Source organism: Scatophagus argus, chromosome 2 (assembly GCF_020382885.2).
Source record: "Scatophagus argus isolate fScaArg1 chromosome 2, fScaArg1.pri, whole genome shotgun sequence".
In the NCBI taxonomy this organism is placed as follows: Eukaryota; Metazoa; Chordata; class Actinopteri; family Scatophagidae; genus Scatophagus; species Scatophagus argus.
This window is the reverse complement of record NC_058494.1, coordinates 24,881,213-24,901,645: the sequence shown is the minus strand read 5'-3', so window position 1 is coordinate 24,901,645 and position 20,433 is coordinate 24,881,213. Positions and strand designations below refer to the sequence as shown.

General features: G+C 41.8%; 1 protein-coding gene across 1 annotated transcript in view; it reads left to right on the top strand.

Moving 5' to 3' along the window:
- The window catches only part of LOC124050643 (voltage-dependent calcium channel gamma-2 subunit-like), a 52,545-nt gene that overhangs the window by 31,071 nt on the left and 1,041 nt on the right, over positions 1-20,433 (top strand). The window contains exons 2-3 of the mRNA XM_046373388.1: positions 7,314-7,397; positions 18,708-18,848. Coding sequence (XP_046229344.1) covers positions 7,314-7,397; positions 18,708-18,848 — 225 coding nt within the window. The remainder of the gene's footprint in view (positions 1-7,313; positions 7,398-18,707; positions 18,849-20,433) is intronic.

Sequence of the window (20,433 nt, the reverse complement as noted above, 5' to 3'; positions counted from 1 at the left end):
CTTACTCTAAATTAGTTAGTGCAAGTAGGGTGAGAATCTAATTCCACATTTATTACAATTATCTTTAATAGGTCTTTCTATTGTCGAATGCATTCTGAAATTGTGCGGAAATGAATTGGGCTGTCCGGGTGCAAAGATTAAAATGAAATACAGCTCACAATGAAGTCGTTTAATGAAGTGAACGCTTGTCAGGTGACTCTGTTCTCCGCTTCTCCAAGGGGAAGACGTCTTTTAAGTGTCAGGTTTTACACCGGAATACACGAAGAGCAGATTGTGAAGTTTGGATCTTCTTTTTTATTTTTATTCCCGAGCCTTTTAGCATGTTTACACATTCAATACCAAAGTGGAGACGAAGAGAAGCTAAAACCATCACAATCATGTTCACACCAACTTCACGCTTTGACTGGCCAGCGTCAAAGCAGAGTCCAGACAGGAGCCACTGTTTGACCTTTTGAACTCTCTGGCTCCTTTATTTCCTTCTCAAAAAGTTGAAAAGAAAAATTTCTTCTCACTTTTCATGCGAGTGAATGTGCGATAGTGTGAATGTCTTCCAGAAGAGATTGTCTCAAACCACGTTCCTTCATCCCCATATTTGAATGCAATAATTGTCTTCTCGCTCCACCTTCAAGTGCGGCCCTTCACAACAGCTGACTGAGGCCTTGAATAAAGTTTAGAGGTTAAAGTTCTGGATGTCCTTGTACAGATGGGGAACCTAAAGCATATGAGGAAATGTTTTCAAACGCAGGAACGGAAGGAAGAATTGACAAAAGAAAGACAGAAACGGCACACTGTGCATCACACCTGTGATCGACTGAACTGAGCTGAGAGCCATCACGTCTCCTTTGAGGTCTCTTATGTTCGTCCACCTTTGCAGCTGAGAGGTTACTTTAACTGCATTTTAGCATACAGATAGACTGAGCCACAATTAGCATAAAGAAGAAAATATTTCTCTATAGTTTAGTTTATAGTTTAGAACTCTATTGAGTAACACACTGAGCAGGTTCAGAGGAGGGAGCTTGTGTTTTACATTACATCTCGCATTCACACACACACACAATTTGTGCAGTGGGTTAGGATGTTAATACATCACACTACATTAACTTATCCTTAACAGCCACAAGGTCAGCCGACAACCAGGCGTCTGATTGGCTTCTGACAGCAGGCGGGGGCATCACAGGGGTCTCATAATATTGGTATAAATCATCCGTGGAGAGTCACAGGGGCCCCTCTCGCTGCGAGGATAAGTGGGTGACAGAGCCGTCCTGACCCCTGAGGTGCAGGTTGGTCTCAGAATAATAGTATCTGTTCCATGTTTAAGCAGGATGTATAATTTAAGGGGTAATTTGGAAGAGCGACACCTCATTATGATGACTGCAGGGAAAGGAGGAGGAGGAGGTGGAGGTGGAGGAGGAGGCGGAGGCGGAGGAGATTCTCTGATGTGGCTTTAATACAGAAACAGACGCAGAGGTTTTGTTTGTTTCCGTGTGAGCAAAAGGTCAGGTGATGTCACTGAAATAAAACAGTTTAATAGCAGAGATGGAACATGAGGACTTTTTTATTTTCTGCTGCAGTCCTTCAACCCAAACTTGCACAGTTGCTGTTTGAAAGGAGCCTCACTTTCAAACTTCTCCTCACACCTGTAATCTTTAGTCCTGATTTTGATTCATTTTACTCTGTGTTTGTCCAGGCTTTAGGCTTTAGCTTGCATTTACATTTGTGTTTGCAAGAATCATCTGTTGGTAATTTTGGTGCAATGTGAAAACATGACTTTGGAAATCTGGAGCCTGAAGACAACAGACAAGAAAAGTTGAAAAACTTCAAATTGTTTTTGATTTTATTTTGTTTTTTTTATAACAAAATAGGGTATTTTTTCAACATTTTTAAAGGAGTGTGAGCACATTGGTGAGTAATTTTAAATATGCAAATTTGCTTAAAGCTCCTGCATGTCTGAGGGTGGGAGAAATGATCAGCTTGGGATTCTCTCTGCTCTTATATTTAGTGAAACCCAGTGCCAACCTAAGCAGAAGTCTAATCAGTCTGAATAACTGACAACACCTGTGAGTGTGTGTGCGTGTGGGGGGGAAGGGGGGTGCTTTTAAAGGTCAGGTAAACAGGCCCAGGTGTTACTAATTACATCAACAAAGGCCTTGTGTTATTCAAGCTATCCGCTAAGTCATGACAGTGTGACATTAAGACAGCATGAACAAGCCCAGCACCCTGAAACTGAGGCAGCTAAATGGCATTCATTCATTTAATGCTTTACAGCCAGTGATTCTCCTACTGTGGCATGTCAGCTCTGACACACATTGTTTGCTTGTAGTCTTTAAAATACTTGAAAATATGTTAAAATATGTTTGTAACGACTGGTTGTGAGCAAACCTCACAAATTAGGTCTCAGATTGACAAAATCAGAACACAAACAGCTGACTGATTCATCTGACGACCAGAGAGTAGTAAGACTATTTGTTCTTGAGTAAACATGTGACATATGAGAACAGCGAATGTGTGCTGTGCTCGGCTAATGAGACGTGTGTGTAAAAGACTTGTGACCGAGGCTCGGGCTGCGAGGTATCACAATGTGTACCTGACGATAGAAAAACGTCCGTTTTGTTGTCATGAAAATGTTTTTCATCATTTGGTGGATGCTTGGATGTGGTTTGAGTATGAGAAGTCTGACATGGACCAGAAAATGGCAAATTATCATGCAGACCAGTTCCCTCAACAGACTCAAACACCACCACTTTAGAGAAAATTAAAAAATAGTTTTGTTTTCTGCATATGAAATGGCCTGAATCAGGCTGAGGTTCTGGTCATGTCGAGCAGCCTTAACTCAGGCTTTTTGAGATTTGTAAAAGGATAAAAACAAAACATGCTTAAATTTCAGATCCATTTGATGTGCTCTGGTTTCCGGCCATCTGTTGAAGTCAGTATCATCATCAGCGAATCTCAGATGATGACGTAATGCTCTGTTCAAGCTGCGCAGGTTTCATCCCTGTCGAGACAATAAAGTGTGCTCTTGATTTGAATTGCAGAGAGAAGAAAGAAAGAGAGAGAGAGAGAGAGAGAATGAGGAGAGGAGGGCTGAGCTGCCAGCTCAGTTAAATGGGAGTCTGGTCCTCGGGGTACACGCACATGTATGCATGTGAGAGACAGATAGAAGAGAGAGAGAAAGAGAGAGAGAGAGTTGTGTGAGGGAGAGATAGAAGAGGGAGAAGGATGGGAAAATGCAATTCCAGATTACATGTGCTTGTGCTGCAGCGTGGGTGGGCATGTGTTGGAGGCGGTGAGGGAGAGTGTGAAAGGCAGAGAGATAGAGAGAGAGAGAGAGAGAGAGCAGTGATTGAGGAAAGAGAGAGGAGATGATGGAGGAGATAGAGAGAGTGTATGTGTATGTGTGTGTGTGTGAATTGATGTGTTTGACATAATGTGAGATCTTCGTGTGGAAATTACAACTGAAAACCAAACACCTTATGCAAAGAATTATTATTATTATTATTATTATTATTATTATTACTATAATTATAATTACTGAAGTTGAGGGAGAGGTGGTACAAAAGCATTTTCAGTGTGGCTACTACTTTGCACATCTCCTAGCAACCACGACAGGCACCATTTTGAATTGTAGTGTAGCTACATGTAAATTAGACGGTAGAGAAAATAACAGAAATCACACGGGAATGTTAAAAATGATAATGGTCTGTGCTTATATGCATTATATAGACAAACTTATTGTTCTTCAGGGTTTGGGCTCGGCCCCTGACTTCCAGTGAAGGGAAATCTTAATGCCTCAGCATACCAAGACATTTTGGACAATGCTACAGTGGGGATCGAAAGCTTGCGCACAAAATTTATTTTAATGTGCAAAAAGAAGCCAAGGAAAAATGGAAAATATCTCCAAAAGGCATCAAATTACAGATTAGACATTCTTATAACATATTAAAAAAGTCAGATCTTCTTTTATTTGTTTACACTCTGAAAATAACAGAAAAGGGAACAAAGCATCTGCAAAAGTTTGGGCACCCTGCAGAGTTTATAGCATGCACCACCCCTTTGGAAAGCTGGCACCTGACAGTGTCATGGATTGTTCACAATCATCGTCTGGAAAGACCAGGTGATGTCAATCTCAAAGATTTTAAATGCCCAGACTCATCTGACCTTGCCCCAACAATCAGCACCATGGGTTCTTCTAAGCAGTTGTCTAGAACACTGAAACTGAAAATAGTTGACGCTCACAAAGCAGGAGAAGGCTATAAGAAGATAGCAAAGTGTTTTAAGATGCCAATATCCTCTGTCCGGAATGTAATTAAGAAATGGCCATCATCATCAACAGTGGAAGTTAAAGCAAGATCTGGAAAACCAAGAAAAATATCAGACAGAACAGCTCGCAGGATTGTGAGAAAAGCAAGTCAAAGCCCACGTTTGACTGCACGATCCCTCCAGAAAGATCTGGTAGACACTGGAGTTGTGGTACACTATTCCACTATAAAGAGATACTTGTACAAATATGGTCTTCATGGAAGAGTCATCAGAAGAAAACCTCTTCTACGTCCTCACCACAAAAATCAGCGTTGGAAGTTTGCAAATGAACATATAGACAAGCCTGATGCATTTCTGTGGACCGATGAGGTTAAAATGGAACTTTTTGGCCAGAATGAGCAAAGGTACGTTTGGAGAAGAAAGGGAACAGAATTTAATGAAAAGAACCTCTGTCCAGGTGTTCAGCATCGGGGTGGATCAATCATGCTTTGGGGTCGTACTGCACCCACTGGCACAGGGAACATTTCACAAGTAGAAGGAAAAATGGATTCAATAAAATTTCAGCAAATTTTGCACTCTACTTTGATGCCGTCTGTGAAAAAGCTGAAGTTAAAGAGAGGATGGCTTCTACAAATGGATAATGATCCTAAACACTCCTCAAAATCCACAGTGGAATACATCAAGAGGCGTAAACCGAAGGTTTTGCCATGGCCTTCACAATCTCCTGACCTCAACATAATTGAAAATCTATGCATAGACCTTAAAGTTAAGTTTCCTTGATCCTTGATCCAAGTTTCCTTGAAACGAGCAGTGCGTGACTGACAGCCCAGAAATCTCAAAGAACTGGAAGACTTTTGTATGGAAGAATGGGCGAAGATACCTCAAACAAGAATTGGAAGGCTCTTGGCTGGTTACAAAAAGCGTTTACAAGCTGTGATACTTGCCAAGTACAGGGTATTAAGTCTGCAGGGTGCCCAAATCTTTGCAGACGCCATTATTTTGTTTTCTGTTGTTTTGAAAGTGTAAATGATGGAAATAAACTCTAACTTTTTTTGACATATTATAAGAATGTCTCCTCTGTAAATTGATGCCTTTTGGAGATTTTTCCATCTTTCCTTGGCTTCCTTATGCACATTAATACAAATTTTTACCTGGAGTGCCCAAACTTTTGATCCCCACTGTATGCTTCCAACTTTGTGGCAACAGTTTGTTGAAGGCCCTTTTCTATTCCAGCATGACTGTGCCCCAGTGCACAAAGCAAAGCTCCATAAAGACATGGTTGGAGAGAGACCATCACCAAGTGTGGCAATAGGGCTGAATTCTTACAACGTGGCTGCTGCAATAACGCAGATCTGCAAGCCATCAATTAATCATTGAGTCATATGATCTGACAAATGGCTAAAGCATATTTGTGTAGTTTAAAGAAAAAATATACAAAAAACAGTTTGATGGAGATCAAAAGGAAAACAAAGTTAACACTCCTCCACCTTTTCCTCACAAGAAGTTTTTCAGTTTGTTTCCGCACTACAGTCAAAGCTTGCTTATTGTTCTTTATTATAGCCATCTTGCACAATGGGACATTCAATAAAACTGGGGCAGAAACGGAATATGAGATCCATTCATTCAACAACTAATAATGTCACGATCTTCGAGAACTTCTTCGCGTGCACTGCAGGCCTGACTGCATCACCTGAGAGACTCATCAGCACTTTATTTTTGCACTTATTAAAAGCCTCTGCAGTACACCCAGCGTGAAGTCTATTTAACTTTGTAGTATCGTACAAATTTGCACAAGTCATGAAGTAACTGAGACGAGAGACGTCGTGAATGTAAGGCTTTCCTCCTTTCGCCGCGCTGTTGCACATCACAGTGCTCTCGGGAAAGGAAAAGAGTTTCAACACACAGCTCGCCACAGTTCACACCGAAATTACAAAATGATGAAAGCGTTTTGCTGAAAGGTTTCCACTTCCTGGTGAAATATCTTTAATGTATCTATCAAAGTGTACCTGATGAAAAACACTTTGTTCGCCTGAGTGTTTGCCGAGGTGTATTAAAGATATGTGAATATGAAACAGGCTTGTGGTTGTGGAGTTCTGTCATCATTTTTCTTTCACTTTTGTGTGTCGAGCTTTGGTGTGAAATTGTTCTTTTTCTCTGTGGTCATGATGAAAATGCAAAATATCTGAAAACTTAGCCGTAAGTGCTCTCTCACCGTGATGAGTGGAAAAGACAGCCAGCGAGGCTCTTGACAATAGGGCTGATGCTACATTGTGTGAGTGTGTGAGTGTGTGTGTGTGTGTGTGTGTGTGTGTGTGTGTGTGTGTGTGTTCCTCTATGCCTTTAAATGTGAGACATATTGTGCAAGTGTATGTGTAACCGATGCCCATTTGAAAGCTCAGGCTCTCGTCTTTCGTCCTTCAATCGCCAATTAACAAGGGCCCATTTAATTGCGGTGGTTTGGGAGGGCATACAATTACCACTGGAGCTGAACCAAGCTAAACACACTCACACACACACACACACACACAATTCCTCTTAATGAGCGCCACTATCAGCTCTCCTTTCTTCCTCTCTTTCATTTGTATTTTGCTCACTCCCTCCTCCTCCCCACTCTTCACCCTCCCGCCGGCTCCGTCGAGGCGTTTAGATTAAACTCCTCCTGTCTTCTTCCTCTTCTGTCTGCCACTTTCTGCCCTGTGAAGTGTTTCCTTCAAAGATGTTGACAAACAAACTCTTCCTCCCCTTGTTCCATTTGTCTCGAATGGTGCTTGCAAACCTCTTTCTCCCTCTTCTTCTCCTTCTATCCTCCGCTTTTCTTTTTAGTCTTTCTTTAGTTTGGCTCCCCCATTAGACTCCCAACAGTCTCAAATGTGTATTACACGATCTACAAATGAAAAATAGCATGTGTGAACGTTGACTAGTGGGTAAATTGGTGGTTCTCACAAAGATGTGTCTCACACACATTTTCAACGCATGTTAACTGTTCCATTTCTCTTTCTCATATCAATTAATCATGGCATTATTGTTGTATTAATTACTTTCTCCTTGTCACGCAGGTTCTTTCAAAGGCATGTGTAAGCAAATAGATCACTTCCCCGAGGATGCTGACTATGAGGCGGATGCTTCAGAGTATTTCCTACGTGAGTCCTTCCTTCAATTTATCTTATTGTATGTTTTCATCCTTTTTTACATTTTAATTTTTCTTGTCTTTATGGTCATTAATTTTGGGTAATTTTACTTCACCACTACTTTGTGCTCGTTCTGGAAGTTCAAAACAATATGATGCCATGGAGCACCTCTGCTGTACCCATTTTAGGATCAAAAGAATTTAATATGAAATGATAACAGTTCTATCTGAGGGATCACTGGAGGTAAAGTGAGTGAAGTTTCGGCATTTCAAAAAGTGTAACTCATAAACGAGAATATGCAGAAAGACTTGATACTGACAGCTTTATATTAAAAAGGAAGGAGAGAAAGAAGATTTGACTGAGATGAGAAGCTGCATATGGAGGAGAGAGAGGGCGAAGACAAAGAGTGAAGATGAGTAGCAGTGTAACAGTGAAGGTCTTCAAAGGAGGAGGAGGGGCGTAATGTGAAAGCCAAGGGATGAGGAGGAGGTCACTGATGCACAAAAGGATGAAGGAAAGACAGCAGAAGGAGCAAATAAGTCTGACAGAAGACAAATTTTGGGAGGCGAAGGAGCACAGGAGGACAAAGTGGCAGGAGAAGGCAAAAGACAAGAAGAAGGGAAGGTTAAGGAGGTGAAGGACAAGGAAAAGGGTAGCAATGCAGTGCTGTTGCTCTCCCAGCGGCTTGCCAATTAGGACATTTTCTTCTATAAATACTCCAGGCTCTGCTATGTGGGTCACACCTCTCCCTTTCCTCCTTCCTTAAATCCATCCCTTGCCTCCTCCCTCTTGCTTTCCATCCGTCTGTCCATCTCCACCAAGGCCTGCACTCCTGTCTGACAGCTGGTGGATGGAGGCTGTGGGGTGGAGCAAAATGGATAATGGAGAACTGGACAGAGGAGGAAACGAAGTTGGTGAAAGTTTTAAGCAAGTTTGGTTTGGAAAAAGAATCCACCAGAGCGGCTAAATTATTTTTGTCTGACAGTTTTTTTATTTTGACAAATTTACAATAACTAATAATAATAACAATAACTGCAGGTGTCCATAGGTTTTAGGTTTTCATACATTTTTAACTGTGTTGGGTTTCGAGGTGAGGTATGATTCTTGATGAGGTCCTTCAAAGCTTGACAGAGGACAGTACTTAAACTGTCACTTTTTGGCTGTAAACCCAAGCGGTCCTCATGCCAATTCTGATAAATAATACTGGACAGAAATAAAACACTGATCACTTGGTCCTCCCTTGTGGCCACAGGAACATCCGTTGACCATTTTGGAGTGGGAAACAGAAGCTTGTTCATTTTGATTTTAGTACGGTACATAAATGTTGCTGTGTGAGGTACACTTAAGCTCAGGACAAACCCGAGGTCGAGGTGAAAGCTACAAAGATTGGACAAACCACACAAAAAGATTGTGCTCCCGTACCATTTGTTTATACTGACAACATGAATCCTAAAAAACAAGGAGTCATTTTGTAGTTTTATTTCTGAGAAATGTGAAATGCTTGTTAAGTAGAGTTCGTTGTTGGTTTTCCAGGGATTCTTGATTATTGAGAAAATATAAAATACTGCCAACCTTATCTTTTAACTGTATTAAATACATGTCAAAAACAGCTGCCCCTGTTTGTCCAGCTTCTTAATGAACTACTTAGCCAAGAAAGACCATTTCAAATGTGGATGATGAATAGCTGCGTACAGCACATATTTGATGTCTAATTCAACATCGTCAGGTCCATAATTGGATGTGACTGTGACCACTTGTACAAATTGTCCTTCTGTTCTTATTCAGTTTGTTTTCTGAGTACCACTTTTATGCATTGCAGGATCACATAATTATAGTAAATGCACTAACACCCCGACTCGTGCACTCTCTGCTTTTGATTTCCTGTAATCTTCAGTGATATGGTAATCAAAGCTCATTCTGCACTTACTGTAAGTCACTCTGAATAACAGTGTCAGCTACATTACTAAAATGACAATGTAAAGTGTGGATGATGATGTATTCTGACAGATGGAAATGATGCAGCATTTGTTTATCACTCATGCACATTGCCACCTGGAAGCTTCCCAATACAACCACAGTCTCGTACAAGTAGCCACTGAGTAGCTTTACTGGGCTGGTGCCTTGTTATACGGCGGCCTGAGACCACCAATGGGCTCAAATGTTAATTTTTCAATTCCCATCCTTCTGACATGTTGAATTTCAATCATCTGGGGGCGAATTCACAAAAGTATTGCATCACTAAACCTGAACAAATAAGACAAAAAGGAACTGTGCATCCAAACTTCCCTGCCAAGCAAGGTCACACACACACACACATACAAACAAACACACACACACAGTCCAGGTACGCATAGCGAAATAGTTTTTTTAGCAAAGCAGCTGTCCTCCTGATAAATCCTGAGCTCCATCAGGGCTGTCTAAAAATATAGCTGCACAATAACGGCACAAAACTTTACAGGCGTTAATGGGCGATAATGATGTGAAAAAGATTTCCAGCCAAGTTCAGAGAAACAGTAGCATTCCCGATCAGTGCAATGCCAGGTGTCCTCTTCACATCAAAATTATTATCAGGTGTCTCACAACTATGGGTATTCACGAAAGCATCAGCACACAGATTCAAACAGATTCCACGTGGGCTCAATTTCAGTCCTGGTGTGGAAGGTTTGCCGTGTATTTCACGCACACACCTTACCACTGGCACAGAACCTGCATTTAGGCCACTAAGGCCACTAAGCAATTCAGTTAAAATGAAAAGTCTGATTAAGACAGCAATAACTATCCACCTGCACGAAGGCGGATCAGTTCGCTGTCAGCTTGCTAGTGTGGGTGTATGCAAGAGGAAGCGAGGATATTCCCTTTAAAAATAATTGGTGCTGTGCAGTTGCTGGCAAGACATGATTTAGCTTTGAGGGTTAGCAAAAAATTCTGATATGTTCATCTTTTTGTCTAGACGTGTCCAGTGTTAAACTAAGCCACACTGCACAGGATAAAACAAGCTTCAATCCACAGCAGCTGCTGCGACATCAGTGGCTGGGATGTGTCCTCAAAACAGTGTCGTGCAGCAGCGGTGTCTCGCCTCCATGTTACGGGGGCAGTTCACCCGTTTAACTGCTGCAGAATCAAACTGATCTGAGAGTGGAAATCACTGCAATGGCTTTTCATTTGTAATTTAAAATTTCACTTCTTCACATAACTCAATCCCATTTCTAGAACAGAGACAGCAATGTCACAATTTATGAACGATCTGCCAACATTCGTGTACCAGCTAAAACAGCAGCAGGCCGATACCACACGGAGACTGAAAACTGTCATTCATCTTGGATTCTTTACACTCTCTCTCTCTTTCTCTGTCTCTCTCTCTCTTTCCCCAAGAGTCTTTTTGATCTCTCTCCCTCAGTCTCTCGCCCATAGCGGTCTCACCCCACCACCCCCACCCTCCACTCTCTCTGGGTGAATTTGTACATGTGGTTATGTAAGGACGAGCAGTCAGCCCTCCTCCTGCAGCAGTACTATCAGCCGCAGCCACAGAGAGAGAGACAGAGCCACCACCCCAATCCTTCGCTACAGCATAATATAGAGGACAGGGCTTACAGTTTACCGTGCTGTCGTACCCATCTGAACCAGAGAGCAGCAGCATCTGAAATCTGAATGATTCATTTAGAAATAATGACGACTTCAGTCCATCACCCAAGTTAGCTGGAGAAGGCTTTATCTCAGTGCACCGAGGACTGTCACTTAGGACTTTGACTTATTAGTCCTTGAAGTGACAAATTATTTTTTATTTTGAATTTCCACTGATTCTAAATGTATTTTTATTATCTTGCTACTGTTTTTGACCACAGCTACTTCTTAATTAATCGCACCTCTGCCTCCTCTCTTGTTTGTAAACTAGTTTATGCGTGTGGGGTTTGGGTACACAGGTCCGTTTTGGATCGGGTCTAACAATATCAACCTTGGTTTCACATTCTTGGACTTGGACAGACTAAAAAGATCATTTGGGAAATATTAAGTAAAATCAATCTCAAGTGGAGCATTTTGTAGTGAAAAATACAATGCAAAAATATGCATGAGGCAAACTCACAAACTGAGGCTGCATGAGCATTGCATCCAAATTGAAAGTAACAATTAATTAACACTTAATCAACACCCCTCCTCTCTGATAAATCCCTTCCTTGTCATGAGACTGCAAGTAAATGGGGAATCTTGATATTGGACAATTTTGCAAAAATCCTAAATCACATTTTGCCCAACAATGGGCTCTGCGACAAATAACTGCAGGTCTCCTCTTTTATTTCATCAAAACTGGGATGGCATGAAAATTAAGTCTCCTGAAAACAAAGAGCAGCCTGCTGAGACTATGTGATGTCCTACATAAGCCAGTATTTGATGTATAGTATAATGTCCAGCATATGTCTTGCACTGTCGGCTATTATTACACACAATCTCGCGTTGTCCTTGAAACCTGAGCTATCGCAGAGTTAGGTGTCAGTCGCTACACATCCACTATAACCACAAACAAAAGAATTTATATTACAGTTAAAAGCATCATTTACTCACAGCTAAGAAGCATCTAAGGCACATGTCATCTGTGTGAGACAGTTTGTGAACACATTAGGAGTGTTTTCAGACTTCATATCAAAGGAAATAAGCACATCTGGGTTTCATATGAATTATCTGACACTTGGGGTTATCACTGAAGGTATGTACAAGCCGTCGTGCGCATGGTTGCGTGTGTGTAAGTAAATTTAGGATAGTATGTAGATGTTCGTGTGCAGCTTCAGATGGGAAGGGTGTGAAGTATGTAACACACCGTGTGTGAATGTGTGTGTCTGTAGGTGTGTGTGTGTGTGTTGTATCATGCATGGAGCTGCTGAATGGGATTAGATATGGCTAACAGCTCAGCTCTGGCCCTAACTGGCTTGAACAAGGCACAGCCTCACACAAACAAACACATGCTCGTATATTTATGAGGACCCTCGTGGAAAAAATGCTCGTTTCAGTGCCTCAACCCTAACTAGTTGTGGATGAAAGCAGCCAGGTGCTTTATTTAACAAGACCTTGTGCAGAAAAGGCGAGGAAGAAAAGAGATGCTAGATGGTGTAAACACGGGGTGTTGACAATGTAGGTTTTAAAATGCTGAATAAAGTCAGCTTTGCAAGTCGTGAAGGAGAAACTAAATGCATCGTGTTTGTTGGACATCAAGGAGGCACACAACTTCACAGGAAACCTCTAAGTAAACACCAGAATGTACAAATATTCAAATGAAAACTGTGTTAAGTAAAACAACAGGACATGTTTACAGATTCCCTGTCTGTGTACACATATTCTACTCAGCCACTAAAGCTGATCCTGATTTAGGTTTAACAATACACAAACTGGATGTATGTTATGCAGCCTGATAAGATGTTTCAGTTATGTGTGATGTCTTCTTAATCAACAAAGTAACTAATGACTATAGCTGTTGCATCCATGTCGTGAAGTACAAAAGCATTTTCCCCTCAGATTTAATGGAGTAGAAGTATGAAATCATTTAAAATACTTATGTACAAGAGAGAGATTTAAGTTCAGTGTTTTAGCAGGCAAAATGTCCTCATTTCACAAAACGTCCTCACTCACAAGGTCTTAAACGTGGTCCTCGCAAAAGTAATAACACAAGAACGCACACACACACACACACACACACACACACAGAGTCCTGATTTGCTGTGAACACTCTGAAGTGGAAGCGCTGCGCAGTCTTGCCGCTTCTATAATTAGACCGCTGGATCCTTGTACACAATGCTAATACTCTAGATCGGGAGGAGACATGTGACGTCACCCACCGATGACATCATCCGACTCGCTGATGTCACTGAGGCTATTTTTGGGAGCCGAGTTGTGACATGGAGGCATATCACGATTTACATGAGTAATACAGCATGATAATGACTGGCAGTCTGCACAAGCACCATCGTGTGTGTGTATGCAACATTCATACAAAAGCAAACTTACACAACACACACACACACACATGCCGGGTGCTCTGTGTGTGTGTGTGTGTGTGTGTGTGTGTGTTCAAACTTTTTGCTTTTTCATATTTTCACTCTTACCCTCTATATAAGATTTGTTCATTTTCTGAAAATGATTCTGTTGGTGAACACGTCTGTCAGCTTTACATGGACACACACAGACACATTCACACACACACACACACACACACAGTTAGTTATTTCCCTGTAGCTGTTTTGCCAAGTTCCCACTACCACATGTTCTTTGCTGCTGGGCTCTCCCACGTGGGTGGATTGTGTGTGTGTGTGTGTGTGTGTAAGTTACAAGTTAGATGAGTATGTGTGTGTATGAGAGAGAGAGACAGAGAGAGAGAGAGAGAGAGAGAGAGCGAGCAGATCGTTCCTGCGTGGGAAGAGTACAGTGTGTATGGGAAACACCCCACTTTGGAGCAAGAGAGTGAGCAAGTGAGTGGGTGGGAGGCTGATCGATGAGCGTGTTCATTTTGTAGCTTGTTGAGCTGGTGTGTGTGTGTGTAACAGAGTAATGGTGCACTGTGCTGTAGTTTGTGTGTATACATTTAAGTGTGTGTGTGTGTGTGTGTGTGAACCCAGGGAGCTCCCATGGTGGTGTCCACCCCCGCCTCTATAATTCAGCCACAATTACAAGGCTCTCCTCTGCCGCAGCTAATGAAACCATAAGTCAGCCAGACACAAACACATACACACACACACACACACACACTCCCACGCACACACACATACACCACTGCAGCAGAACCAACCAAGCGGTGGGAGAAATAACGGGAGGGTGAAAGTGTAACAGAGAGAATGAAAGAGGAAAGAGACTTGAACGAAGGAAGGAGAAAAAAACGATAGTTTTAGTGTGTGTGTGTGTGTGTGTGTGCAGCCAGAAGAAACAAAACAGCCTAGCATCAGCTTCTTACCACCTGTGTGTGTATATGCAAGTTGTGATTTGTGAGATGAAACATCGCACAGCTGATGATTAGCTCTGATGATGATTAACTGTAGACCTCCATTATTGGAATATCAACCACAACAGCGTCGTTATCATCAATATTCTCCTCTCCCTCCTGTGGATAATTGTTTCAGTATGTAGAGGAGTGATGTAAAGCCTTCCTAACTCTCTCATAAACTCAAACTAGCATTAGTATAATAATAATCCTCCACCACTGCATGGTCCAACAGGGAAACATTTCAACCATATTACAAGTTTTTCTCGCATGCAGATAATTAGCGGACAGGTGACCAGTCCATCAGGTACCCCGCCTCTTGTACAGGATATCATTAATGGATGGCCTGATGGATGCAGATAATCAGCTGTTGATTGCTTTGCAATTAAATCTGGCTTCATACTACATGTATTGGATTGCTAACATGCACAGGTCAAAACTGAAGTCACACTGTGTGAACTCAACACAGAGAGGTTTACGCTGACCACACTGTGAGCTCTCACACAAAATGCGTTCAGTGATCAGCCATACTCCATTTTTTTTTATTTTTCACAAGTCAGTAACTACACGCAAAGATATAGAAAGAAAAAAAAATATACAGAAAAGAATACTGAAGTAAGTTGCTGCAGTCTTGTATGAGCATATGTAGTCAACGCAGTGAAAACCTGTTTGCGTTCTGGGTTTACCTCTGCAAACTGGGTCATGAGTTTTGGCACAAAGAGCAAAAGTTTCAGAACCGGCAAAGACAAAAATAAATAACCAAGGAACTGAAGGGTTTTTTCTGTGTCTTGGACAGCAATGGAATTTTTTGACTTGTGTTGTACACTGCGGCAGGATGGATAATCAAGCATCCAGGAAGTCAGAGCTCCAACCCCCCTCAGCAGTCTCACATGTCCCCAACAGAGAAACTGAAGTCAAACAGACGCAGACGTCTCCTCATTCTGCTGCTATGATGCTCGCTCACTCTTAACTCACCTTCTCTGTCTTTGTGCCGGGATGTGGTGGTGGTGGGGTGCGCCTGGAGGCCAGCGCATTTGGTTAAAAATTCTTGCTTTAAAACTCCCTGCCTTCTACTTAAAGCGTTAGTGCAGAGAGGAATGGAGAGAGAGAGAAAGAGGAAGAGAAAGCGATTGCTTGAGGCTAAGAAGCTTCACAGAGAAGTCAGGCCTGCAGTCTTCTCACTTCTCTGCTCTTCTTTTTCCTCTTCTGCTTTCATTGCTTTTTCTTTCCTATTCTTTTTTCTTTTCTGCTTTCGCTTCCCACCTCAGTTGCCTTTTTTGTATTGTCCTGTGTTTTTATGGCACCACGCCTAAGTCTTAACAATAACTGGCCTTCCCGATTCAGTAACTTCGTGAATTTATTTCATAAGATACATGAAGTCTTCTAGATGAATTTGTTTCTAATGAGGCTTCACAGAGTTAAAGGAGGATTAATTGATGAGCATGCAAAAAAATCTTACATGCCATGAAAATTTAGAAGCATGCGTACTTAAAGCTTCAAAGCTTGGCCTCCTCCATATCATGATAGCCACCACGGCTCTAAGCTTATGTAATGACTCCACCTTTTCAGCTGCAGTCTCTGCTGTATAAAATGTCTCCACCATTAACTGCTCTCTGTCCTGCTGATTCACCTGCCACTTACCTTGTTATGTCAAACTAAACTAACATTTAACTCACAATGGATGGCACTTAGAGGAAATGGGGCTTGTTAAAGCTTGATAAAAATATCAAATCAAAGTAGTTATTTTATTATTATGTGAATGAAATGTTCTTACCTCCGAAACAGAACCCCAAAGTTGCCAAATAAGTCAACTGGAAAAAAAATCAGCTGAAGATGGAGTTTGGATTGAATTGGCAGCTACATCTGATAAAACTGACCAGCGACAGATTAGTCGGTTTGTAAAAACAAGAAGGACGTTTTGATCTTATTTCTCTCTGAAATTAAGGACACGATGTTTCAAAGCTTACTGTGAACTTCAGTGCGACAGTGTCGACATTGTGTTGTGCGCCGAAATGCAAAGCTCGACAGGTATAACAACATGCCGAAGGCGGGTGGGACTTTGGGAAACGTTCAATAAAAATTTGATTACAAAACACAACCTTGCTGCCATATAATACACGCTGCCCAGGATGGACTAAGCCTTTTGTGTGTCTCTTAACATCAGCAGTAAGTGATAAATCAAGTGTAGCACAGGTGTGTGTGTGTGTGTGTGTGTGACAGGAGGCATTTCTGCTTACTCTGGAAAAACAGATTTGTGCGTCTGTGTGTGTGCATACATGTAGCTGCTGCGAGGGGCTTTCCACCTTGATGACAATTTGCCCTGACAGCACATGTCAATGAAGAAGAGGAGATGGGGTTAAAACAAATATGATGGAGGAGGAGGTGGAGGAGGAAGAGGAGGGGAAGCTTGGTGCAGCGCCAACTCTGAGGTCACCTTAGTATTTGATCTGCTTCACTGAATGGAAACATCACTGTACAGATAGAGGGAGAAAAAAAACCCATAATGCTAAAAAAATAAAGTTAAACAAATAGAGGGTTATACTCATGATTAAGCACCAGATCAAGGACAGCGGCCACTTTCTGTGTGTCTTGAGTACAGACTTACTACAAAGTCATATTATGTTAGTTTCTTTTTCAATCATTTCTATTAATTATGCTAACTTTGTACTCTGGGAACACATCACCACAACAGGAGAGAGTTCAGCCAGATTGTCTAAATTGCTTAACGACACCCCAAACTTTGGTAATTTTCTCTCTTGCTGCACATGAAAACTTACTGTGTACTGTGTACACAAGTCCGGTAATTACAAATAAAAATCTGGCCAGTTGACTGCACAGTTCTTGTCCCAATATACAGTTCTAATGTGATGACTACAATTAAAAATGCTATGTATTATTATTACTAAGAAATAGTATAATAATGATAAATGAAAATAGTATATAAAACTATTATATAAAATGGCTATAAAATGCTAAACAAAAAAAACCCAAAAACAAATACACAAGGTCTGATAAAATGGATTCATTGCTTAACCTACACTATATAGACAAAAGTATCCATACACAGCTCTTTATGGGGCTGCTTTTCAGGGTTTGGGCTCGGCCCCTGACTTCCCAATGAAGGGAAATCTTAATGCTTCCACATACCAAGACATTTTGGACAATGCTATGCTTCCAACTTTGTGGCAACAGTTTGTTGAAGGCCCTTTTCTATTCCAGCATGACTGTGCCCCAGTGCACAAAGCAAAGCTCCATAAAGACATGGTTGGATGAGTTTGGTGTGGAAGAACTTGACTGGCCCACACAGAGTCCTGACCTCAACCCCATCCAACACCTTTGGGATGAACTGGAATGGAGATTGTGAGCCAGACCTTTTGGTCCAACATCAGTGTGTGACCTCACAAATGCTCTACTGCATGAATGGACACAAATTCCCACAGAAACACTCCAACATGTTGTGGAAAGCCTTCACAGAAGAGTGGAAGCTGTTAGAGCTGCAGAGCTGTCTGTGTTTAGAATGAGACGTCATTAAAGTCCCTGTTGGTGTAATACTTTTGTCTCTAAAGTGTACCTTGAAGTTAGATTCTGTACCAACCACCTAACGTGGAACTGAAAGGTGTGTCACTCAAACTGTCCTCAACTGAAGGATTTACTCTGCTAAGTTGAAGATCACCTTGTGTTCTTGCAAAGAATGACACAGAGAGATAAAGACAGGTGAAAGGAAGAACGTGGTATCTTTTACAAGGGATGCTAAATTCTGCAGGAAGCTGTATTGGCATTAACACCGGCAAAAGTTTAGGAATGTGACATTGGTCGCCTCAGAAACCAGATCGAGCTCCGTGACCATGGCAGCACTGTGACAACCCCGAGGCCAATCAGCAAATCAGCCGAGCAGAGGGCAAACAGACAGACAGCTGATGGACAGACTGATAGGGGAGGAAAAGAGGACATAGACAGACAGAGAGTAAGAGAGATGGAGTGATAGAGTGATGGAGAGAGGCCTGATAGAAGGAGGACGGACATGCTGCACGATAGTGGAGATCACTGATGCAAACCGAAAAGGAGGAGTCACGGGAAAACAAGGTGGAAAAGGATTTTTGCAAGTAAACATACCATAATGCTAATAAAGGAGAAGTCAATGTATAGTACAATGATGAATATATTTAACCCCGAAGGAAATCTTTCAGGGATCATATCGCTGATATGTAATTTGCATGCTGTGCTGGTATCGCCCGTCTACATCATCTCTTGTATTTATTCAGCTGTCATACAATTTGTAAATATCACAGCGTCTTTAACACGTGTCTAATGGTGACATTTATGAGAATGACAATTATTTCTCTTCTTGGTGTGCGTGTGCTCAGGCGCTGTACGAGCCTCCAGTATCTTCCCCATCCTGAGTGTGATCCTGCTCTTCATGGGGGGGCTGTGCATCGCCGCCAGCGAGTTCTACAAGTCACGCCACAACATCATCCTCAGCTCCGGCATCCTCTTCGTCTCTGCAGGTACAAAGCAAGGGGAGGGGCAAAAGGGAGGGAGGAAGATTCAGGAAGAAAGGGGAAGATATTGGAGTAAAATGGTAATAGGAGACGGTGGAAGGAAGAGGAAAGAGAGGATCAGTATGGATGACAGAAAGTACAAATGGAAGAGAAAACAAGGAAGAACAGAAGAGAGTAGAAGTATATCGTATGAATGTTAGGAAAAATACTGTGGATGAAACTAGAAATGCAATGTCACTTTTCTGCACCTTTTTGCAGACAGCATCAAGTCTCTCTTGTTATGACATTAACAAATTATTTGTTTTCTCTTATCCTCATGACCCACTGGCAGACACCAACATACAAGACTTTTCAAAATGTACACATTCACATTCACAAAATAAGAAAACCAGTCAGTCAGCATTTTGTGTCATGGGTGCATAATCAAAGCCTCATCTTATCAGCCTGTAATATCAGCAGAAATGCTCATTTCAGGCTGCTGCATATTTTTCATTTTATAGCCTTCTTTGGCCTGTGCTGATGATGTAATGCATGTTATCCTTAAACCTGCACTCATTGATTTTTTGGCCATTTGAGGGCAGCGCGACAAGCTGTAACAACACTGACATATTGAGTGTTTAAAGTTGATGGGGCTAAGGTGTGAGAACAAACTGTGGCTTATTTAGACAGTGTGCAGTCAGTGAGTAATATTGGCATTTATGATTCTGGCCACATGATCAATGGAAGAGTATTGTTCAGTCATCTGTTAGCTGTTTTGTCTCAAACGCCTTTTGAGGGGAAAAATCTCACTCTTCAGCTGTTGAATTGTCTGTCTGTTGATTGGTACTGGGCCGTCAGTGTACAGAGATTTTAGGGCTTTTTCTTCAGTGAAAATAGCTGCCTGCTATGGAGGCAGACACAGGTGATGTGTTGCATTTTTGATGTGCATGGATCATATAACAGTCATCTCAGAAGGAAGCTGGGGGGACAAATATAGCTAAGGTTTCCATTTTTCAAGAGAGTTTTGGAGATTTTGTCAATGCATGCATGTGTGTGTGCTTGGACTCTGGTTCTAGGCCATGGCCTACTGTGCTGCGCTAGATAACTAGCTCCCGCTCCAAGTCAGAAGTGAGAGATGCAGTTCTCTCTGTTTCTCTCACTCTCTTTCTCACTGTGTCTGTCTGTCTCTCTCACCCTGTTGCTAGGCTAAGAGGAGGCCACTGGGATTACACTCTAAAAATAAGGTGTCCCTGATACTCTTCTGCTCTGATCCATCTCAGTCAGGCCCTCACAGGCCCTCACACCTCAGTCTGCTTTTCTGCCTCTTCATATTGTATTGTTTTCACTCTTTGTTTGCACATTTGTCCTTTTGTCTGTCTGTCCATTTGTCTATTTCTGGCTACACACAGCCAGAGTTATGATGTATGTCGAGAATAACATATTATCCAAATAAAGGTAGGGAGAAAGAGGTGGTGAGGGTGAGACAAACGAGAGAGATCAGAATATCTGGCGGTAGGAAAGGCTTATTTTGGTGATGAACTGTCCTGCCAATGTCAATTTCTGCTTTTTGGCAGCATGCTGGTTGTAAATGTGGGTTCATGATACAAACCTG